Source organism: Cucumis sativus, chromosome 2 (assembly GCF_000004075.3).
Source record: "Cucumis sativus cultivar 9930 chromosome 2, Cucumber_9930_V3, whole genome shotgun sequence".
In the NCBI taxonomy this organism is placed as follows: domain Eukaryota; kingdom Viridiplantae; phylum Streptophyta; class Magnoliopsida; order Cucurbitales; family Cucurbitaceae; genus Cucumis; species Cucumis sativus.
This window is the reverse complement of record NC_026656.2, coordinates 6927872-6949200: the sequence shown is the minus strand read 5'-3', so window position 1 is coordinate 6949200 and position 21329 is coordinate 6927872. Positions and strand designations below refer to the sequence as shown.

The following is a 21329-nucleotide window of genomic DNA, read 5'->3' as shown; positions in this document are numbered from 1 at the left end:
AGGTAGGGGATCCCCTTCAAACAGAATGCCCACACCACAGACAGATTTGACAGCGTTAATCCATAAAATTTTTCTCTCCCTTTTAGACCATGGCCACAATGCAGAATCGAAACATTATTTTTAGGCGTGCTATTCAAACTTTTGAATCAAAGTCTCTGAAAAGTTGTGCAATCTAATTAATGAAGAAAATGGTGAAGATTGTTCCCAAGCATAAGAAACAGCAACTCAGTGATATGACTTTTAAAGAAGAATACTTGTAGTTGTAATTGCATATAAGAGAGCAATAATCTGGCTAGACATTCAACAAGCCTAACCTTCTCCCATCTTTCGTCGTTCAAGAGGTCTTAGCTCTGCATTCTAGTTTCACTGGTTTTCACCTTCCCTTGCAAGGTTATTATACGCAAAACAAGGCACAACTTCTTTCTTGCGATGACAAACAACAATTTTCAAATTAAGACAATTGATAGTATAATCATCTTGGCCTAGTTTCTAATGGATTGACAGGAAAAAGAAAACCTGTACCATTTCCTTGTACGAAGATAAGAGTTTACTTTGATAGAGTTTCTAAAACAAGATTCAAAGAAATTAAAGGAAGGAATTGTCCCAGAATCAAAATTAAAATCCAAATGAAAGTTATTGAATGCATGGTATCAAATACATGCATATGAGCAAGGAGCCATCTAAGAAGTGCAGAAGCAAAAAGTTGTGAAGAATTCCTCTCAAAAACCAATGACAACACAATTTAGATACATACTTGATAATTGTTTAGTAAAACTTGGTATCTAAATATTTGAGGATGTTACATGCAGCGAGCTATAGGTTCAGTTTTTTGTGAAGAGAAAAGAATAAACCACCAAACAGTTTAAGCAGCTAGAAAAGATAAATATTTGAGGATGGACTACAACAATTAAGGAAGATTCAAGGGAGGCAATAACATATGATGGTCCAATGAATCCTCAAAGGAGAACTTGTTCTAAATAGTCAATTATGCATATGGAAACTTTAGCCCAAACAAACTTAAATATTACTTAACAAATGATAAACTACCATACAATAATTTATTTCTCTTCCTCTTTTTAATGTCCTACTCATTATTTATTTATTCTCCCACTTTTGAAGGCTTTAATTATTTGTTTATTTTTATACTAGAAAAACTATTTATTTTTTCTGTCTTAATCTTAATTTTAAAATATCAATAATACAATAATGACAATATGAAATATAATATAATGACTAATTTAACTTCATTTGTGATTTTTTTTACTTTCTTCGATGTGTATTTTGAGTTGAATCTGATGCCAAATGATTTTTTATTTTTATTTTTTTACATTAATTTTTTTTTGTTGTACTTTGTCTCAGTTTCGTATATTAGTGTTGTGATATACTTATATTATATGTATTAGTTGGTTAATATACTTATTACGTGATTTTGTTTTTTTTTTCAAATTTTATGCAGTTCATTAGAGTATTATTAAGTATATGAATGATGTAACTCACTGTATCATTATCAAGTATATCAACAATATTGTTAAAGCATATCTGTAAAACGAATCATTATCAAGTATATGAATCAAGTTTGTAAGTGTATATCAATAATATATCAAGTGTAAAAGTAGGACTTCAAGCATATCAAGTGCATTTAATCAATCAATTATATAAGTGAAGAATATTAAATGTATCTACAGTGTATTAGGTGTATCAAACATATATTAGTAATGTTTCAGGTGTTATCAAGAGGTATCGAGTGTATCAAAGAGTATCAGGTGCATCAAGTGTATCAATGAAATATATCGGGTGTATCAAGAAGTATCAGGTGTATCAAGAAGTATCATGTGTATCAAGGGGTGTATTAGGTGTATCATACGTGTATAAAGTGTATCAAACGTATATTAGTAACGAGTGCATTTGTGACATTTTGCCTCTTGATGTGTGGGCTGAGCTTCGTTTTTGCCATTTTCGCAAATAATAAAATGGGTATGCTATGGACTTAATTATTATAACTTATTTTGCCATTTTTGCAAGTGTCCCTTTAAAAAGCTAATTTTTTTTTTTTTAAAATGAGTTTTTCAATTTTGTGATTTTTGAAAAATAGATTTTGTGATCCCTTTGCGAGGATGATATTTAAGTTCTTTTTAGGGGATCTTCAAAGAAGGCAAATAAACCTCTACTATTTAAGAAATAGCAAAATTTTCTAGATTCCTTGTAGTGTAAATAAATTACACGTGACATCACAACCCCACCCACAATGCTTCCTTCTTATGATAAGGTGTGGTCGGGACTTGCACAACTTCAACCCCTCTAAATGAACCGTTAGAACACCGAGTTTACAACTTAACTTAAACTTTATTTATTGAGAACATTCTATGGGATACGAGTTAACACTTCAGGCTTAAACATAACTTAACAACTTTTATTAACTTTTATTAACTTGATACAAATACAGATAACCCTTTTGAATAAAAAAAAAATAAATTAAGTTTAAGAACTTCAGCGCCTAACTCAACTCATAATGCATGGCTTCACGCCTCAATGCCTAACAGCTCACGTCCTTTGAAAAACCTCACCGTCTTGCTTGCTTGGGAAAGAGAAACTTAAAATATAAGTCTAATGCTTAGTGAGTGATTTTAGGAAAACCTTTTGGTGAATACAATAACATACAATGAAACTTTCTTATTTTTAAAAAACATTATAACGCCACATTAAGCATTTAAAAAATACAAATCACATTAGCCTCTATACTTATTTCTCTTGCCTGAAATTTGAATTTTCTCTTGCCTGAAAATTGAATTTTCTCATCGTATAAACTATTGATTACTCATCTGACCATCACCATTAGTATCTCTGCGAACCCTCGTTCAATTTCAGTTGCTCTAGAGATAAACAAGAACACAAAACACTCAATGCATTCAACCATCCTTCTACTAAGTGGACCACTCAACACTAGGCAAGATCTACTCTTATGTGCATATAATAGATCACTTCTTGATAGGAATAAAGCTAATGTTTACTTGCATACAAGCATCATAAGAAATACTTACCTAAACTCGTAAATATGATTTCAAACAATCATGCTTTTTATAAAAAATTATATAATAGATTACACATGTACTACACAACACATATCATCACAAGACCTTGAAAAAAAAACTTCAGAGTCTAACACTTTATTGAATAGAATATGATTATAGTATAAAATTTCTCAATACCGACTTTATTGAATAGAATATGATTACAAACTACGAGTTTTAGCACATAAATTTTAACATTGAGGTTTCTTCACATGGCTACAACTTGGCAAAAGAGTGTGGTAAATGCTTGAGGCAGAGAGAGAGTACACAGAGACAGAATTAATTGTGTAGAATGAATCCACAAAATAGTTGATGTATATTTTGCTATGATAACTTTGCTGGATATGGTTAAGTGGTGAAAAAGGCAACTGACTTACATAAAGCACTTGTTAAGGGATCCCACTCACTAGACGTTTTCGTCTAACCCTTTCAATGTTTTATTTTACTTTCCCCCTAAGTAGCTTGAAAAACATCCGTTGTAGAACTTGTTATCTTGATCACCTACTATGTCTCATGAATCACCCTAATAATGGGTAGTGGCCACTGTATTCCTATGTAGCATGTAGAAGCTAGGCGAGAAAAGTTAAGTCGTTGTTTGATTTTGTATTTCTTTTGAATGATTTGCTTATTAAGAATCAAATGTGCTCTTGTGAATTTTCTGTCAATGAAATTCTCTTGTTTCATCAAAGTGCAAATTTTGCGTTTAACTTTTTGTTTAAAGAAGTTATTTCGCTTACTAAGTGTTCCACGTACCATCTCACGGCAGATGTGAGTTGAATGTTTAGGTGACACAACTTCTCTTGGTCGCATGAAGCGACATCTGGAGCAGGGACATGACAATTCCTATCTATAGGGTCACTCGCACGACTATAGGTATTCCTACGAGACCATTCACACGATTAGGGGTGTACCTATAGTTCACATGCATGGTTAGAGGTTAGTTATACTGTGTATACATCACTCGCATGACTAGAGGTGTTCCGAATGGATCACTCACACGATTAGAGATGTACCTACGTATCACATACATGTTTAGGAGTGTCTACCTACGATTACTCACATGATTAAGGGTGTTCCTATTGGATCACTCACACAATTAGGGGTGTTTGAACAACCTCACTCGCTTAGTGTGTATCTATGATCACTCGCATGACTAAGGATGTTCCTTTGGGATCACTCGCATGATTAGGACTGTTTGTACGATCTCACTCACCTAGGTGTGCTCCATTGGACACACGACTTTATGATTATGTTCCTAATGGGAAGTTAACATATCACCTAACGGGACCAGTAGTGGGTCCCTTATTTGATATATTTTTTATACTTACTCTTTTCTATATTTAATATTTCAGAAAAGGTAAATGATTTGCAAAGCTTGCTAGTGACAAGAATCATCTATGACATGTCATATGGGGACTCAGTTTTGCTTTCGCGTCTATGTATCAGTTTTTGAGTATTTTGTTTTTAGATATTTTTAATTAAATTTTTATCCTATTTATTTAACTTTATTTTATTTGAAGAATTGTTACAACCTACGGGTCACATTTTCACATTACTTTTATTAGCTTTGTCGATTATATGTCTTTCGAATATTTATTTGATATTAATTTTATAAAAATTTTAGTTTTCCTCTTTTCAAGAAAGTGTCTTTTGATATTTATCTTTTGAGTAACGACCTTAGCTTAGCTTAGAAGTTCGAGTTGTTACACTACTCATATACACATTGATACAACCGATGCACTATACACTATAAAGTAACATATTTGTAAAATGGAAAAAAATGTGACACACTTTAAATATCTTATTTCTAATTTGGCACCTATTCCATTTTTCCTTTGTCAAATCTATAATATCTCAAAACAAGGTGTTTTATTCTTTTTATGATATTCATTACTTTTGTTTAGGACGCTTGTTTTGTGGCCAATTTTGTTAATGCCTCTTTTTTTTTTGTTAGCCTCTTGCCTTTTATGAGGAGAACAAAATAAGTCACTCTTTATTCTTTATGACATATATCCTTTCAAAGTTGTACTTAATATAAAAAGATATGTTCTTTTAGAGAATATTCTTCCAATTATTCATGATAAGGAGGTTAGGCTGGAAATGTAGTTACTTTTTGTCTTTGACTCTTAAAAAGAATATATCACTATGATCATTATGTACCATTTTTCAATATCTAAGGGGGCGTTTGGTGTGTAGGTTCGAAATCAAATTCTTGTGAATTAAATGCTTGTGAGCTTATCTGATGGGGTTCTCATGTCTGAGAAATATGAATGCCTATGTTTGGGTGCAGGATTTGGAAATTTGGGTTTTTGATGCATGTGTTTGGACTTCTGGTTTTTAATTCTTAAGTTTAGATAATCTGTTTAGTTTTTTTTTTAATTGTACATCCTAAACTTATCATGTATCAATTTTTTAGCTAATTTTTTTGTTCATATTTTGTACCTTTAATTCAATTTCTTGACTCTATTAATTTTCATGACAATAATGTAAAAACGAGAAATTTAACACCCAATAACAATAATTTTGATTACATATTAACATGAATGGTTGGTCTAATTAGGAATATTACAAACTATTCACATAATATAGCAAGTTACATAATCTAATGGGGTTTATGAAAATTCAAGATAAGCAACATTAAAAAGGGTTTAATAGGCTTCAAAGTAAGTATAACCAAAAGGGTCAAGCAAAAGAGAAAGGGTTTAGCCATGGTTATGATTGTCTTCATATGTGTCACACCCTAAACCACAACGATCAAAACACCGAAGTAATGGGAATAGGATGCGGTTTAGTTACAACCTTGAAAATTTCTTATAGACTAATTCAACATCAACTCCTTTTAAACTACCAAGAGAAAACATAATACAACAAAAGTCGTATCGAATGCCAAACACATAAAAGACATTCTTAATGTGAAAAACTTAATGCGGTCAATTCAGCCAAAACTTGCACTTTATTAATAATAGGCATTTAGATGAACATAACTTACAACAATTATTGACTTAAAAGCTTCCTTAACGAGGCAACTTCCAACATTTGTATCCCAAAAGGTGAACAAGTGCGTACAATAGGTCCTGAGAGGTAACTGTCCTTAATCGAGAAGTCATGTATGCATTATGAGCCAAGTTTCGTAGTTATAATTTGCTTAAGTAAGCATAGTCATTTGTATCCCAAAAGGTGAACAAGTGTGAAGTTGAACACTTCGAGAGAAGGTCGCCTTAATCATGTGCCACTTATGCAAATATTGCGCATTAAGGTAATCACAACTCTTGATTAGTTATTAGCACAAAGAATTTTCTTCAACCTTCATCTACATACAAGTTAAATCATTTCACTCTCCCCTAGATTAATTTAGTCTCTGTGTGTGAGTCTCAAGCTATAAGTAATTAGTATCGTTAGCATTACCTTCTTTTAGCTTAATTGTTATAACGACTTAATGCTAAAGTAAAATATCGAACTAACATCTAAACTAATTTTCAGTGTTCAACCCTGGATCACCTAGGGTAAATCTCTTATTTGCTTGCTCTTGGATGAGTAGTAGGAAAACTTGTATTCAACAAGGACTTAGAAACTATGCGGTGAAGAAGTACATGGGAGCAATTTAACTGCAATGATTATTACTCTGATTTATCGCACGAGAGCAATGCAAGCAATATCGAAGGTCGTGATGAGTGGATTATGCACAGTGACCTTATTTAGTGAAGTACTTCTATAATGGTCTCTCATCACAAAGCTATTAAGTCCTCACATGAAACAGCAAACCAAGTTTTTGGCGCCGTTGAAGGGGAGTCGATTTTTAGATGTCAGAGTAGAAATTTTACTTCGGTTTAAGCAAAGCATTCGATTTTGGTGAAGTGCACGATTAGCCGAAGATAGCGTAAATGGCTTTAAGGTACTGAAACAATTCATGATTGCTTGAACCAAACCCCAAAATCAATGTATCTTTCAAAAAGATGACATAGAAACTCTCAATGAAGGCAGTGATCGCAAATGAAAATGAGAATTTCAATAAAGTCATCTAGAGAAATGTTCTCACAAAGAGTTGATGAAAGGCATAATTTCATATAGCTAAACGACAATGACCAAGAAAGGTATTGAACATTGTGATGAATGATTGAGAGCAGAGACTTATTACAATGACCAATCAAGACGCTAAGAGTCATGATGCAAATGATCAATGAATTTCAAGAACAATACATTTAGGAAATCACACAAAGCAGCATTGATGATACCACTATCAACCTTATCAAGGAATCTGAACGCACAAAAGAAATATGTAATATACAATTCTTCCAATTTTTTATATCGGATCCTCATATTAATGTACATGTATACTTATACTCTTATAGTCTCATACCTTTGTGAGTAATTTTTTTATGTTCATAAATCAATTTTTTATTCTTTTGTTTTCTCTTTCTGGACATCGTATAATCGTGTGCAAGAATTACTAGTCATATCGCATCATCATAGGGAGTCTAACCGTCGTATACCGAAGTAGGAAGCTAGGTTGTTTAGAGAAATAAAGAAATCTTTGGAAGTACGTAACGTCAAGTCAAATCCTTCAGTTTTAAGTTCTAAGATAAAATTAATGTGCCTCCCTTGAACCACGAGTGGTCACTTCCGTTTTTCACATCATATTTATTGTGACAAGACTATAATCGTTCATAAACCACTATCTTAACCCTAAGTTAAGGAGGCCCATTTAAACCCTACAAACTTTGATAAGTAACACTTAGTCCAACCCAACAAGTCACAACTTTACGTGTCAATTAATCTCCAAAATACTACCATTCCAAAAAGCTCTTCTTCCATGTTCTTCATCGTATTCCTGCCATCTTTCACCAAGAAATAGTCTCCTTTACAAAATTTCTCATCTAGCAACCCCATCATGAGTAACAACCACTCCTCCTTTTCGGTGCCTAGAGTGATAAGGTTCCAAAAACATAGAAAGCGCGAAAGAACGAAAAGATCGATGAAGGAAATTCAGGAATAAAAGATTATGGAAAGAAGGGGCAAAAGAAAGTGAAAAGATATACAAGAATAAAAGATTATGTAACAAGAATAAGAAGATAGGAAAAAGGAAGAAGCGAAACAACCAGGTAAGGAAGGAGGATCTTGAGCTTCAAATAAAAAGCACCTCCTCGCCTAATGTTGATTTTACAGGGTTAACAACAAGGATCCCTGCAAGATCCACGAAAGGAATTCGGGTCCTTGGAAGAAGAACCAAGGGAAGAGAGTGGGAGACAAAGGTGGTCGAGGGCGTGGCCGAGGAGTTTGAGAAAGAAGAAAAGAGAAACACCATGTCGAAGGAGAAACTGTCGACCCACCAAGAAAGAAGAGATCCTAGCATTTGTAAGGATGCCTTGTGGACATAAGTACAAGAGGGGCAAAATGGAAAGTTGGGACCTCATCACCATCCATATAGTGATAAATAAAAAGGGTGATGAGGGTACAAACAAGAAGAGGAGGAAGCCATAAGATCAGAGAGAAGACGATCATTTAAGACTGAGGACTCCAATGAAATCTTGTTGCATGCCCACGGCCTCAATCCCTACGTAATAAGAAAGGCCTCCTAGGACAAGCTGCTCAAGTTCCTCACAACCTCCACTCACCCCCTTATCTTCCAAGTAATCCATGTTCGCCTATTCCAAACCTTCACAAATCCAAAGGAGCCCAATGACTTGGCCGCAAAATGGAGGATAGCACCACTAGGCTCTTAATCAAAGAGACCTCCTTTTGCCACCAGCATCAAAAAGGATTTTTAAGTGTCGCAACATCAAACCTTTTTTTTCTTTTTATTTATGCCTGATACAACTGAAGCAATAACTTTTGATGTAACTTTAAGCGTTTAATCTTTCTTGTCACAAGTATCACTCCCCACCTTATTGTACTATAATTTCTCTTTGCACTTTAATAATATTTCGATGAAATAAAATATGCGAAATAAAGTTTCATTTGTTATCTTTGTGTTTAACTTGTTAGGAATCTTACTTAGAAAATATTTCTATAATTTACTATGGTGAGCAAGCTTTACCTCAAACCAGTTCTTGTAAAATATTCCTTAAAGAATAATCTTATCATTCATTTTAGTGATGAGGACTTCATTGATCTCTAAATTTAAGGGTGCACAAAATGAGTGTTAAAATTTTGAAAACGTTATGAAGAACTTTACCAGACAAGCAAAGATAAGACATTTTAAAACAAGTTAAAACTAAGCCAAAAGTGAAATAAGTTGCTGAAAGTTAATATTTGTTGATTAATTTAAAATAACAACTCATATGTTGTCTCCTCTCGCAAAAATAAGAAGCAAAACTTCAAAAGTAAAAGTTTAGAGAGTTGAGTAATAAGAGGCGATAAAAATTACAGTTGATGAGAGAAACGAACTCATAGAGCACCCATGATTTTCCACTCAACGTCCAATCTAATGAAAATTCAATAAAAGAAAAAAAAAGCATTTATTTGGAAAAATAAAAAGGAATTTGGAGCTTCTCAAAATTTTTAATCACTATAGAAGATGAAAATAAGATTTACTTAAGGGAATGAACAAGGGTATTTGGAGTATTAAGCTTGCCACCTATTAAGATTAGAAATATTTTCATAATAAGAAGTACGAGACGAGGGTAATTCCTTGATAACGAATAAAACTTGCTCGCATTGAGAAATGTGTTCAATCGCAAAGGGGAAGGTGAATCACTAAGAAGGAATGTGCTTGAGGACAATCATAATACGAAGCGATGATTGAGGACAAGCATTATTCTAAATTTGGGGGTGTGATAATGGGCATAAATGACCGTTATTATAGCCCTTTTTAGTAGAATAATTGGATTAAAATGCCTAAGGGATGCTCAGAACGCATAACTTATATTGTAAAAGAATTAATACTTAGAAATGAGGATTACATAAGTGTAGGTTCTGTTTTACGCGTTTACCATGTCTAAATGCAAGTGGGAAAAAGCAAAAATGAGCAATCCGTACGAGACATCCCAAGCAAAGACAAGTCGATGGATTGTACCAAGCAACTAACAACCTTAGGCGATGAACCTAAACATCATGCGACAAAAATGGTAGTTGGAATGATGTGACTTCACAGATGACAGATTACGATGCTGAAAAATTTAGAGGAACAAATTATTCCCGCAAAAAAAGCAGCCTATAATAAGCACTGCATCTACACCAAGAAAATGAGGGGGAGAGAGGCCCGAATAAGCTCGGAGCCTGAAGAGGCCAGAGAGAGAGAGACTCAAGTGATCGGAGAAAATCATAGAGAGAAAAAGAGTTCGAATAAAACACCTAGAGATTAAACAGCCATGATAAAAGAAAAGCTAATTCGTTGTTTATCTCTTAGCTTGTAATTATATGTTCCATTCTTCTGTCTTTCCATTTTGTTATTTCATTGTAGTTCATGTATGGTTCTTATTGTACAGTGACCAAAGGTCTATATTCTTTATACATAGACTGAATGTTTATATTTTTTCAATCTACCATTTCTTAACATCTCACCTATCTTTGCATTATTAAATGAGAAGAGTATGATAAGTTATTTATTAGGGGCTTAACTTATAATTCTTATCGCATTAGCTGAGCTATTTTCATCACCTGGTCAATGTCAATCACCAACTACCCAAAAGGACAAGTAGCAGAGATAAAGCTAATACACACAAAGAGGAGTTTGGTAACAAACTCTTCCTTAGCGAGGCAACTTTCAACATTTGTATCTCGAAAAGTGAACAACTATGGAAAATAGGTGTTGAGAGATAACCATCTTTAATCGAGAAGTCTTATATGCATTATGAGCCAAGTTTCCTAGTTATAATTTGCTTAAGTAAGCATAGTCATTTGTATCCCAAACAGAGAATAAGTGTGGCATTGAACACTTCGAGAGAAGGTCACCTTAATTATGTGCCACTTATGCAAATATAGCGTTAAGGTAATCACAACTCATGATCAGTTCATAGCACAAAGAATTTCCTTTAACCTTCATCTGCATACAAGTTAAATCATTTCACTTTCCCTTAGCTTAATTTAGTCTATGTGTGTGAGTCTCAAGATGTAAGTAATTAGTATTGTCAGCATTACATTCTTTCAGCTTAATTGTCATAACGCCTTAATGCTAAAGTAAAATCTCAAACTAACGTCTAAAACAATTTTCTGTGTTCAATCCTCGATCACCTAGGTAAACCTATTATTCGCTTGCACTTGGGCGAGTAGTAGGAAAGCTTGTATTCAGCTAAGACTTAGAAACTATGCGGTGAAGAAATACAGGGGAGAAATTCAATTGCAATGCTCATGACTTATTGCACGAGATCTCGAGAAATTCAATTCAATCCCAAACGCAAGCAATATCGAAAGTCACGACGAGTGCATTATGAGCAGTGACCTAACTTAGTGAAGTACTGCTACAATCGTCTCTCAGCACAAAGCTATTAAGTCGTCACATGAAATAGCAAACTAATCAACGTAACAAAAAGTTTCATATATAAAAATTCTTAACAGTTAGAGGTATAGCTCACTACGTGCTTCGTTAAATAACTTTTGAAATATGTTCGTCTCTTATTCTACACCACTATTAAACGATGTCATTCTCTAAACCTTCCACTGTTTCTTCTGTGTGTTCAATTGGAGCTTGTAAATTATCAAGCATACCCAACATTTCATTGTTTTCAGAAAAAAGGGTTACTGCTAGTTTCTTCATGGAAAGGGTCACTGCTAGTTCCTTCATCAAATCTTTCTATATGTCTATGAAAGTTCACTAGCTCTACATGATATACACCTAATTTGTATAGGAGGGGAATATTCCAAATGTTAATAAATGTTAGCTCCACATCCTCCAATGAGTTACATTTGAGTTTATACATCTCTTGCATCGACACCTTGTCCATTCGTACTCATCAACATGATACTTTGTAACCTCTAAAAATTGGGACACTCCCTCTCTATACTCAATCGAAAACTTACTCCTAAGTTTCATCCAACCCTTGTCCATCGTTAAAGACATAGAACATAAATAGGTTTCATTAGTTTTATATCCCTCCTCTCAAATGCTCAAACTTACTCAATGAATAAGCTACGTCTCACAAGTACCTAATATCCCAACTTTTACTACATCTAAGTTTTAACTAAAAAGGCTTTCGTAATTGCAGGATAGCTAGAATAACCTAATTCATATATATTACTTCAAATGTTCCAAGCTAACTAACACTTTCAATTAACAAGCTTTAAAAGATACCTAACATTTCCAACAAAATATAAACTACTGAAGGCTATGATAATTCTAACCAATACTTAATTCCTGAAATGATAAAAGCCTTAGATAGCGAAAGATTTTACATAATCATTCCTCAATTTAATTTAGGAACTCCAAAATACCAATACATTAATAAAATAATACATAAACTAATTTTCATACTATAACTTAAAGACTAAGCATGCTTTTAAATTAAAAGATACAGAAAATGTAAACTTACTTAGTTTGATGCCTCTGAATCTATAAAAGATTCAAATTCGGACACCATCCGTCGTCACCTTCCTATCCTTTGGGATGAGATTGGTTTGTGGGAACCAATTGAGATGGAAAAAATGTTTAGAGATAAACTATTTTTGCAGGGAGCAAAAACATTGGCATAAAGAATCATGAGATTCTATAAATTTAAATGATATTAAATTAACCAAAATTTCAAATCTATTAATTAATTAATTAATCAAGTAATAATTAATTAAATCATATTTAATTTAAATCATATTTAATGAATATCTCTCCAATATCTTATAGTTTTAAATTAATTTAATTAAATCAAAATTAATTAAATAAAAAACTAAACTATGAATTAAATCACCAATTAATTAATAGCTAAATTAAATATCTTATATTTAACTTAAATTAAATTTGAATCATATTCAAATATAAATATCTTATATTTGTACCTTATCATTCACTTGTGTTCACAAACTCATCGTTGAATACCTTATCTTAAGAGAAACTTATATTTGAATATGATTCAAATTTAATTTAAGTGAAATATAAGATATTTAATTTAACTATTAATTAATTGAAGAATTAATTAATAATTTAGTTTTATTTAACTAAACTTGATTTAATTAAATCTATAAAATATTGGGGTGATATTCATTCAAATCTTATTTATGATATTCGTTACATTTATTGAGGAATTTGTCACCCATTCCATTTTTGGTTTGCCAAATCTACAATATCTCGTTAGTCTAAGTAAAATAAGGTGTTGTATTCTTTTTATGATATTCGTTGAGGAATTTGTTTTTGGACAATTTGGTTAATGCCTCCTCTTTTACTATGCCTCTCGTCTCTCGCAAGGAGAACAAAGTAGCTCGCTCTTTACACGTTATGAAATATCCTTTCATTGTTTTACTTTAGTTTCAAAATATATATTCTTTTGGAGAATTGTCTTCCAACTATTCAGAATAAGAAGGTTAGGTTGTAACTGTAGTTCCTCTTTGCCAGGAAAATTTACATATATATCACTAACATCACCATGTACCTCAATATATTTAAGAGCTCTCGAACCACAACATACAAAAGAAACATTTGTGATAACATCAAACTTTTACTTTGTTTTACAAAAACGAGAGAATGGGAGAGGAGAGAGAAAGTAGCTTTTATTTTTTAAGTTTAAAATATCATTCAAATATTATTTTTTTTAAAAAAATTAATTAATTAAGATAAATAAAATGAAAAATTATTTCAAATGACAAAAGTCCTAAAAATAGTACAAATATCACAGACTATAATGTATATGTGATACACCACGATAGAATAAGATAAACTACCTTCTTTGTGTTCTATCATGATGATATATGATAGATATAAATAATAGTTTATCTTAATTTTTGTGGTCCATCGTAAGTAGACTATAATATTTTTTTATATTTTTTAAATAGTTTGTTTCATTATAATATATTTAAAAGAGACGCTTGCAAAAATAGCAAAAAAAAAATATAATAATAGAATCTATGTCACTACATTTTACAAAAATATCAAATTTAAAAGTTTGTGATCATTTGATAGCCCTTTGATATCAGTGATTACTAATTATATTTGTCATATTCGCAATATGTAAAAAAATTGGTGTCATGGACTATTTTTTTCTAAATGTTTTTGTGTTATCATGTAATTTTTCTATTTAAAATAATCCATAAAAATCAAAATTGCTTACAAACCTATTTTGCCAAAAGTTAATATAAAAAAAGAACCTAAAACAACAAAAATTAGGATACAAGCTTCACTTAATAATTGGAGAAATTAAAGATTTTTGGGTGTATTTTATGTTGCATTCATTTTCAAGCTAACACTTCTAATTACACGTAAAAATATTTTTTAAAAGGAAAATTGTCAAATATAGAATAGTTTTTTTCTGTGTTTTAGTGGTTTTGTTTCAAGAGTGCACAAAATTTGTTAAATTTTTCTATTATTGAAAAAATCCATTTAAAAATAGGGGTATTTTTTAAAATAACAAAATAAATTAAAATATTTACAAGCTATAGCAAAATTTTGGATTCTATGACTGATAGCCTTCATCACTATGATATATAATGAATATTAGTTATAGAATTTTTGCTATCTCCTATCTCCTTTATTTTTAATAACAAATAATTTTTAATAACATCCCTTTCTTCCAAATTTTTTTTTTTTTTTGAAAACACCAATATTTTCCAAATAACCCAAAATATAATTTAAAATAACATGAAAAACAAAATATGATTGGAAAATGGAGGAGTCAACAAAGGAGGAAGGTATAGATGCCGAATGTATCTATTCCATTCTCACACGCTCTATTTAATCTTATTTTTCAATTTGATTTCAAATCACAAATCTCTCTCTCTCTCTCTCTGTGGATTTCATCTATTTCTCCTCTTGATCTCTCTCCTCTCCCAATTAAGGTCTTCTTCCTTGGCTTGCTACATCTCTGTAACCCGAATCTTAAAAATAATCTACAAAGATGCCGTCACATGTTGAAGAGAGTTGGTTGGATGAGAGAGATAAGGAAGCACTACAACACATTCAGCATATCACAAGCAATGCTGGCGAAATCCAACGACAAATTCTAAGTGAAATTCTGTCAACGAATGCTAATGTTGAATATTTACAACAACATGGCCTTCATGCCTCTACTGGTTCTTCAACCTTCAAAAAACTTATACCTCTTGTCTCTTACGAACAATTAAAACCTTATATAACTCGTATTGCAGAAGGTGATGATTCCCCAATCCTATGCTCAAACCCCATCACAGCGTTCTTTCTAAGGTGACAAACACACACACACATATATATATATATTTCATATACTCGCCCTATCTGTTTTTTTGTTTTAAATTAATTCTTTTATATGTCTTGTTGTAGCTCTGGGACATCTGGGGGAGAACCCAAGTTAGTTCCAATATATGAAAAAGAGTTTGAGAGAAGGTTGTCTTTTTTCAACTATTTGATGGCAAGGACGAAAGAATTGTTTCCAAATATCAATTGGCACAAAGGTAAAGCTATGAACTTTCACTTTGCAAAGCCTGATCATAAGACAAAAGCTGGAATTCTTGTTCATACTGTATTTTCAAGACTGCTCAAAAGATCACTAAATCTCAAAAGTGTAGAAAGTGGGAATAACGCAATCCCTGATGACATTCTTCGATGCACGAACACATACCAAAGCTTATACTGTCAGCTTCTTTGTGGGCTCTACCAAAACGATCTAGTTTTTCAAGTTGGTGCAGTTTTGGCTTCTGGGTTGATTCACGTTTTTAAGTTCCTTGAAAATCATTGGGTTGATTTGGTTAGTGATATACGTAGAGGAAGTATTAATAACCCCAAAATTACAGACTTATCACTGAGAGAATCAGTTATGAAGATTCTTGTAAAACCCAATCCTCAACTTGCAGATTTGATTGAAACTGAATGTAGCAAAGGAAAATGGAAAGGAATTGTTCCAAAATTGTGGCCAAACACTAAATATATTAAGGCTATTGCCACAGGAAGCTTGTCACAATACATTCCATTGCTAAATTACTACACAAACAATCTCCCTATATTTTCTGACCATTATGGTTCTACAGAATGTTTCCTTGGCTTGAATCTGGATCCAATATGTGACCCTAATGAAACCTCCTACACTTTGATCCCTACCATGGCGTATTTCGAGTTCTTACCAATAGATACCACAAATATCAATGGCGAAGTGACCCAAGAATTAGTTGATCTTGTTGATGTCAAGTTAGGACAAGAATATGAGCTCGTCATCACCACTTTCGCTGGTAAGTGACCTCTTTTCCTTTCTCATACTATATTTATTCAATATTCATATCTGCATAAATTTCAAAGTTCAGTCTCATAACTTCAAATTCTGTTGTGTACGTGTTCGCTAACTTATATAGCTAACGTATATTTTTTGATAAACTCGAATCTTTCAAAAAGAAAATTAACTAATATATTATTAAATGTAAAATTGAACTTATATACGCTATGATCGGAGTAGATATTTGAATTGTGGTGTTTGTTGCATATTCTGTAAGATATCACTTTGCATTTAGATATTCTTCACCCTACGATTACGTTCTTATAAGCCGTATATTCGGAGTTTTGAAACTACAGCCCCGAAATCCACTCGATTTGACATTTTTCTTAATGAGAAGAATAACATTTCAAACCAATATAAACAGTACTAATCTAGAAGAAGATTTAATTTAAATTAATAAATAACGGCATGCAAATATATATTGTTTAATTAAGTTTATTTAACGGAGTTGAAGGAAACGATAAAACAGCTAAAAAAATATTTTATATTAATATAACTATTTTTCCATAACAAATATATGTCTATGAAAAGATGTTAGACTTCTATAATTGTTGTTATTTATAACTTAGGGATCTAAATATTAAAGTTATTGTGGACAAAAGGTCCCGGATTTAAATCCTCACTCCAATATTTATTACAATACGTTTGTAAAAAAAAGTAAAAGTTATTTTATGAATTTTAATTTTGTTTTCAGTGCATTTATGGTTTTGGAAATTAGACCTATTTCATTCTCATTTTGTGCAGTATTTTTCTTAAGTGTTGATTTCTGAGACAAAGTATGAAAAGAAAAACAAGTTTTTAAAAGCTACTGTTTTTTTGTTTGAATTTTTCAATGATTGGTAAAAAGTAGATAACATATCAACAAGACATTTGAAGGTGAAATAAGTGTCTATACAGTTAATTTTTAAAAATAGAAATAAAAAATAAAATGATTACCAAATGAGCGTTACTGTTTACTAAATACCATTTAATGTAAAATTAATTAAGCCTATAATAAAACATTAATTCTACCTCTAAATTTCTTTATTTTTTACTGTTTACTAAATACCATTTAATGATTTGAAAATCCAAGGAAAATTTTGAAGACTAAAAAAAGTAGTTTAAAAAATAAACAATTTTTGTAAGGCTCTTGATTGCATACCGCCAACGCGATATTGACCCTGCGCCAAGGATGTTGAGAGAAGAGATTTATAATAGTAGATCAAATATATATATTCCGTGAAAGGAGTATGCATGAGACTCTAACCCGAAGAAAGTAATTCCAAATGGAGAGGATCCTCGTTGAAAAGTTATTTTGGATAGAAGTATAGGATATTCTGCGAAGGAGCGTGAAAAAGAGAAGGAGACGACACGAAGAGAAATGCTTGTCTAAGTCATATCGTGTGAGTGTAAGCGATGTAATAAAAGTAAGTAGCAAGGAATAGGTCTACGTTGAATGTTAAAAGTTAAAGGTTTAATAGTGTAGAAAGAACTACCCATGCCTACTAGAGTGCGGCAAGAAGTAGGTGCCCTGTTGACGTGACTGGACGATCCCATAAAGTATGGATCTGATGTTTCCCAAGAAGATAAGGGAGAGTCTGACGATTAAAGAGTTTGACTCCGCAAGGAGATAAGGTATACATGTCTCAAGGAAAAATCAAATCGCTGCTAATATTCAGACTATGTGTTGAGTTTGGGTTGACTGCATGACGCGGCAAAATGATGAGGAGATATGTGTAAAGCGTAAAAGCTTCTTTAGTGGAAAAGCCAAAGGAAGAGGAGAGTCTTTGGTGGAAAAAGATAAGACTTTCTGATGAAAGGGACAAGAAGAAGTTTCAGTGCTGAACGACAACATGAGAGAATCGCTTTGGGGAAGAGGAACCTAGAAGTAGAGAAGGAAGGAATTGAGGTTAAGTATATGTGTCTTTGTTAGGCATTGAGGCCACGCAAAGATTAGTTCTGAGTGGCTCTGTAACCAAGCTAAGGAGGTAAGACAGAATGTTTCAGTAGTGTTACATGGTGCGTTGGCTATGAAAGTTTCTATTACGCACTTAAGGAAGCCGATTGGTAAGTGAATCGCTCCTTAGCACAAATGGCTCAGCTTAAAAAGTATACGTAGGTGAGTGTAATACCCGAAATGGCAATGTCAAGCTAGAGGATTAAAGATCTAAGTGAGAAAAAAAGTAACCCCAAACACGGATCGGTAAGAGAGGCAGTTAGGCGATTGAGGTGAAGAACTAAGGTGTGTTAAGAAAGCCTGCCATTAAGCCAATGAGAGTAAAAGTTGTTGTACTCCGTTGCGTTGTGTTAAGAAAACCTGTCATTAAGCCTTCCGTTTAAGTATTCGTTGAAAAGTTGTTTCGCTTACTAAGCAGTCAGCGTTATCAGGAGGTGTGATATACATTTTGGGCTTAAGCGACATGCCTCCCCTTAGTCACAAAGAGCGACTTTGCGGTGGGGCATGATTATTTTTTTTTCGAAATATAGTACATAATACAAAACTCTTGTGCTAATGTAAAATGCACATCATTTTAATCTAGAGACATAAATAGTTAGTACAAGAGACCTAAATAAATTATCAAGTGTAGTCTTTGTTGGAAAGAAACTTTTGATGTTGGAGGAAATTTAAAAGAGAGAATTGAGAAAAGTGGCTACTTGTGTTATTAGATACGTTTAATTTTTGGCTTGATACAAGTGCTATAACATCCCTCCTATTTGTACTAGTTGATACTACTAAATATATGGCTATAATTTTGTATAAACACATTTTTAATCTAATGGGTACACATTTCTCTCTAGAATATTATTTATAATTTCTAGATATTTCTTCAATTTTCTCTACATGTCTCCTACAATTCATTTTTCTAGAAATATTATATTAATACTTCTAGAAATTTGATTTTGATTGGAAAATCAAGTTTATTTTTCTAACGGTTTAAAATTATTATTAACTTAGGGCTGTACCGATGTAGCTTGGGTGACATTGTTCGGGTGACAGGATTCACAAACAAAGCCCCAAAATTTAGTTTTGTACGCAGGAAAAATGTGGTTCTAAACCTTGAGTATGAGAAAACAAATGAAACGGATCTTCGTATGGGTGTAGAAAATGCTGGTGGTGTACTGAAGCCATTTGGGGCAACAATTGTGGACTACACAAGCTATGCTGATACCTCAACAATTCCTGGACACTATGTGTTGTACTGGGAGTTATTAATTGATGGTAATGACCACAACACTCAAACCAATCATTTCATTCCATCTTCAGTGTTTAACGATTGTTGCTTTGCCATCGAAGAATCATTTACTACATTCTACCGTATAAAACGATCGCATGAAAAGACTATCAACCCATTGGAGATTAGAATCGTAAAGAGTGGGACGTTTGAGAAGCTTATGAAGCTGGCCATCAATGGAGGTGCTTCAATGAATCAATACAAGACACCTCGATCTCTAAATTCTAACCAGATTCATTTCATCCAGCTTTTGGAGTCAAACGTTGTTTGCAGTTATTTTAGTCAGAAAAACCCCAGAGTTGGATTACATTAGTCACCACCGTGCTCGTTTTTCTTTCCCCTACTGCACAGTATTTGTACTTTTTCACCACCGTGCTCGTTGCTCTGCTAGTTTTAACTTTGATGCTTTTCCTTTTCCATCCTCTAATTTCGCCAATGAGTAAGCACACTAAAATCCTTTCTAATTTATATAGTAATAAATAATATGATTGGTGTAGAAACTTTTGTAGGATTTGGTTTTTACTTTCATCTTAGCCAAACCAGATGAATAAAAACGGTTGGTGATATATAATTAAATTTGCCTTCAACCACCAGCTTAAGCTTTTGGATGAATTAGTGGTTTGATAAAAACAATAAAATTTGCATTTGTGTGTCATCCTTATCGTGTCTCTACAAATCTTCTTTGCAAAGCCTTCAAAGAAAAAGAAAAAAAGAAAAAAAAAAGAGATCAACATATTACTTTTATCATTTATCATGTTCACTTTTATTACAATTTCAAATCACTTTCAAACATATATATATATATATATATATATATATATATATATATATATACTCTAATCACTTAAAATTAATTTAATATTAAATTAGGAATATTTTTAAAAATATAACAAAACGTGAAATATTTACACCTTGTAGAACAATTTCGAAAACCAAAAAAGTACACATGCCTACAATAAAAAATACAAAAAATGTTCCACGATTAATTTGCATCCAGTCTGACTAATAAATTTGGGAAACACACACTTAATATATTTAAAAAATGATCGTTTAGATTTGACTATTTTTTCCACACAATTGTTTAAATTTGATCGTACCCAAATGTAAATGATTTTTTGAAGATTTTTTTTTGTAGATGATCATTTAGATTTGACACAAGATCATTTCGATTTGGCACACGATCATTTAGATTTGATCATTTAAATTTGGGTAGCCAAATCTCAATGATTTTTTCAAGATTCTTTCGTACACGATCATTTAGATTTGATCGTTTAAATTTGAGTCGTCAAATCTCAATAATTTTTTTCAAGATTATTTGATACACGATCGTTTAAAATTTGAGTAGCCAAATCTTAATAATTATTTTCAAGATTTTTTGGTACGTTTAGATTTGTCACAATATCGTTTAGATTTGATTGTTTAAATTTGGGAGCTAAATCTCAACTATTTTTTTCAAAAAACTTTTGGTACATAATTGTTTAGATTTGGGAAACAATAGTTTACATTTGGCAATTCAATATCCCAATGATTTTTTTCGTGATCTTTTATATTTGACACACAATCTTAAACAATAAATAACAGTTTGAATTCTTTTTTTTTTAAAAAAATTGCAGAATGAGAGAAAATGACGATGAAAAGAAAAGTAAAATTGCAAATAGAAAGGAAGGTCGGTAAATGGAAATATTTTTTAAAAATTGTAGAATAAGAGAAAAGGACGATGAAAAGAAAAAATATCG

At 32.2% G+C, this 21329-nt stretch overlaps 1 protein-coding gene across 2 annotated transcripts; it reads left to right on the top strand.

Moving 5' to 3' along the window:
• Nucleotides 1–14917: 14917 nt before the first annotated feature.
• LOC101217817 (indole-3-acetic acid-amido synthetase GH3.5) lies at nucleotides 14918–20012 on the top strand. Of its 2 annotated transcripts, XM_031880670.1 has the most exons (4): nucleotides 14918–15342; nucleotides 15439–15569; nucleotides 16143–16340; nucleotides 19317–20012. In XM_031880670.1, exons 1-4 carry the CDS (start codon nucleotides 15038–15040, stop codon nucleotides 19904–19906), a joined length of 1224 nt encoding a protein of 407 aa, XP_031736530.1. In that variant the 5' UTR covers nucleotides 14918–15037; the 3' UTR covers nucleotides 19907–20012. The 2 variants fall into 2 exon arrangements, with proteins under 2 accessions (XP_031736530.1, XP_004138974.1); XM_004138926.3 differs by having other exon boundaries at nucleotides 15439–16340.
• The last annotated feature ends 1317 nt before the right edge of the window (nucleotides 20013–21329 follow it).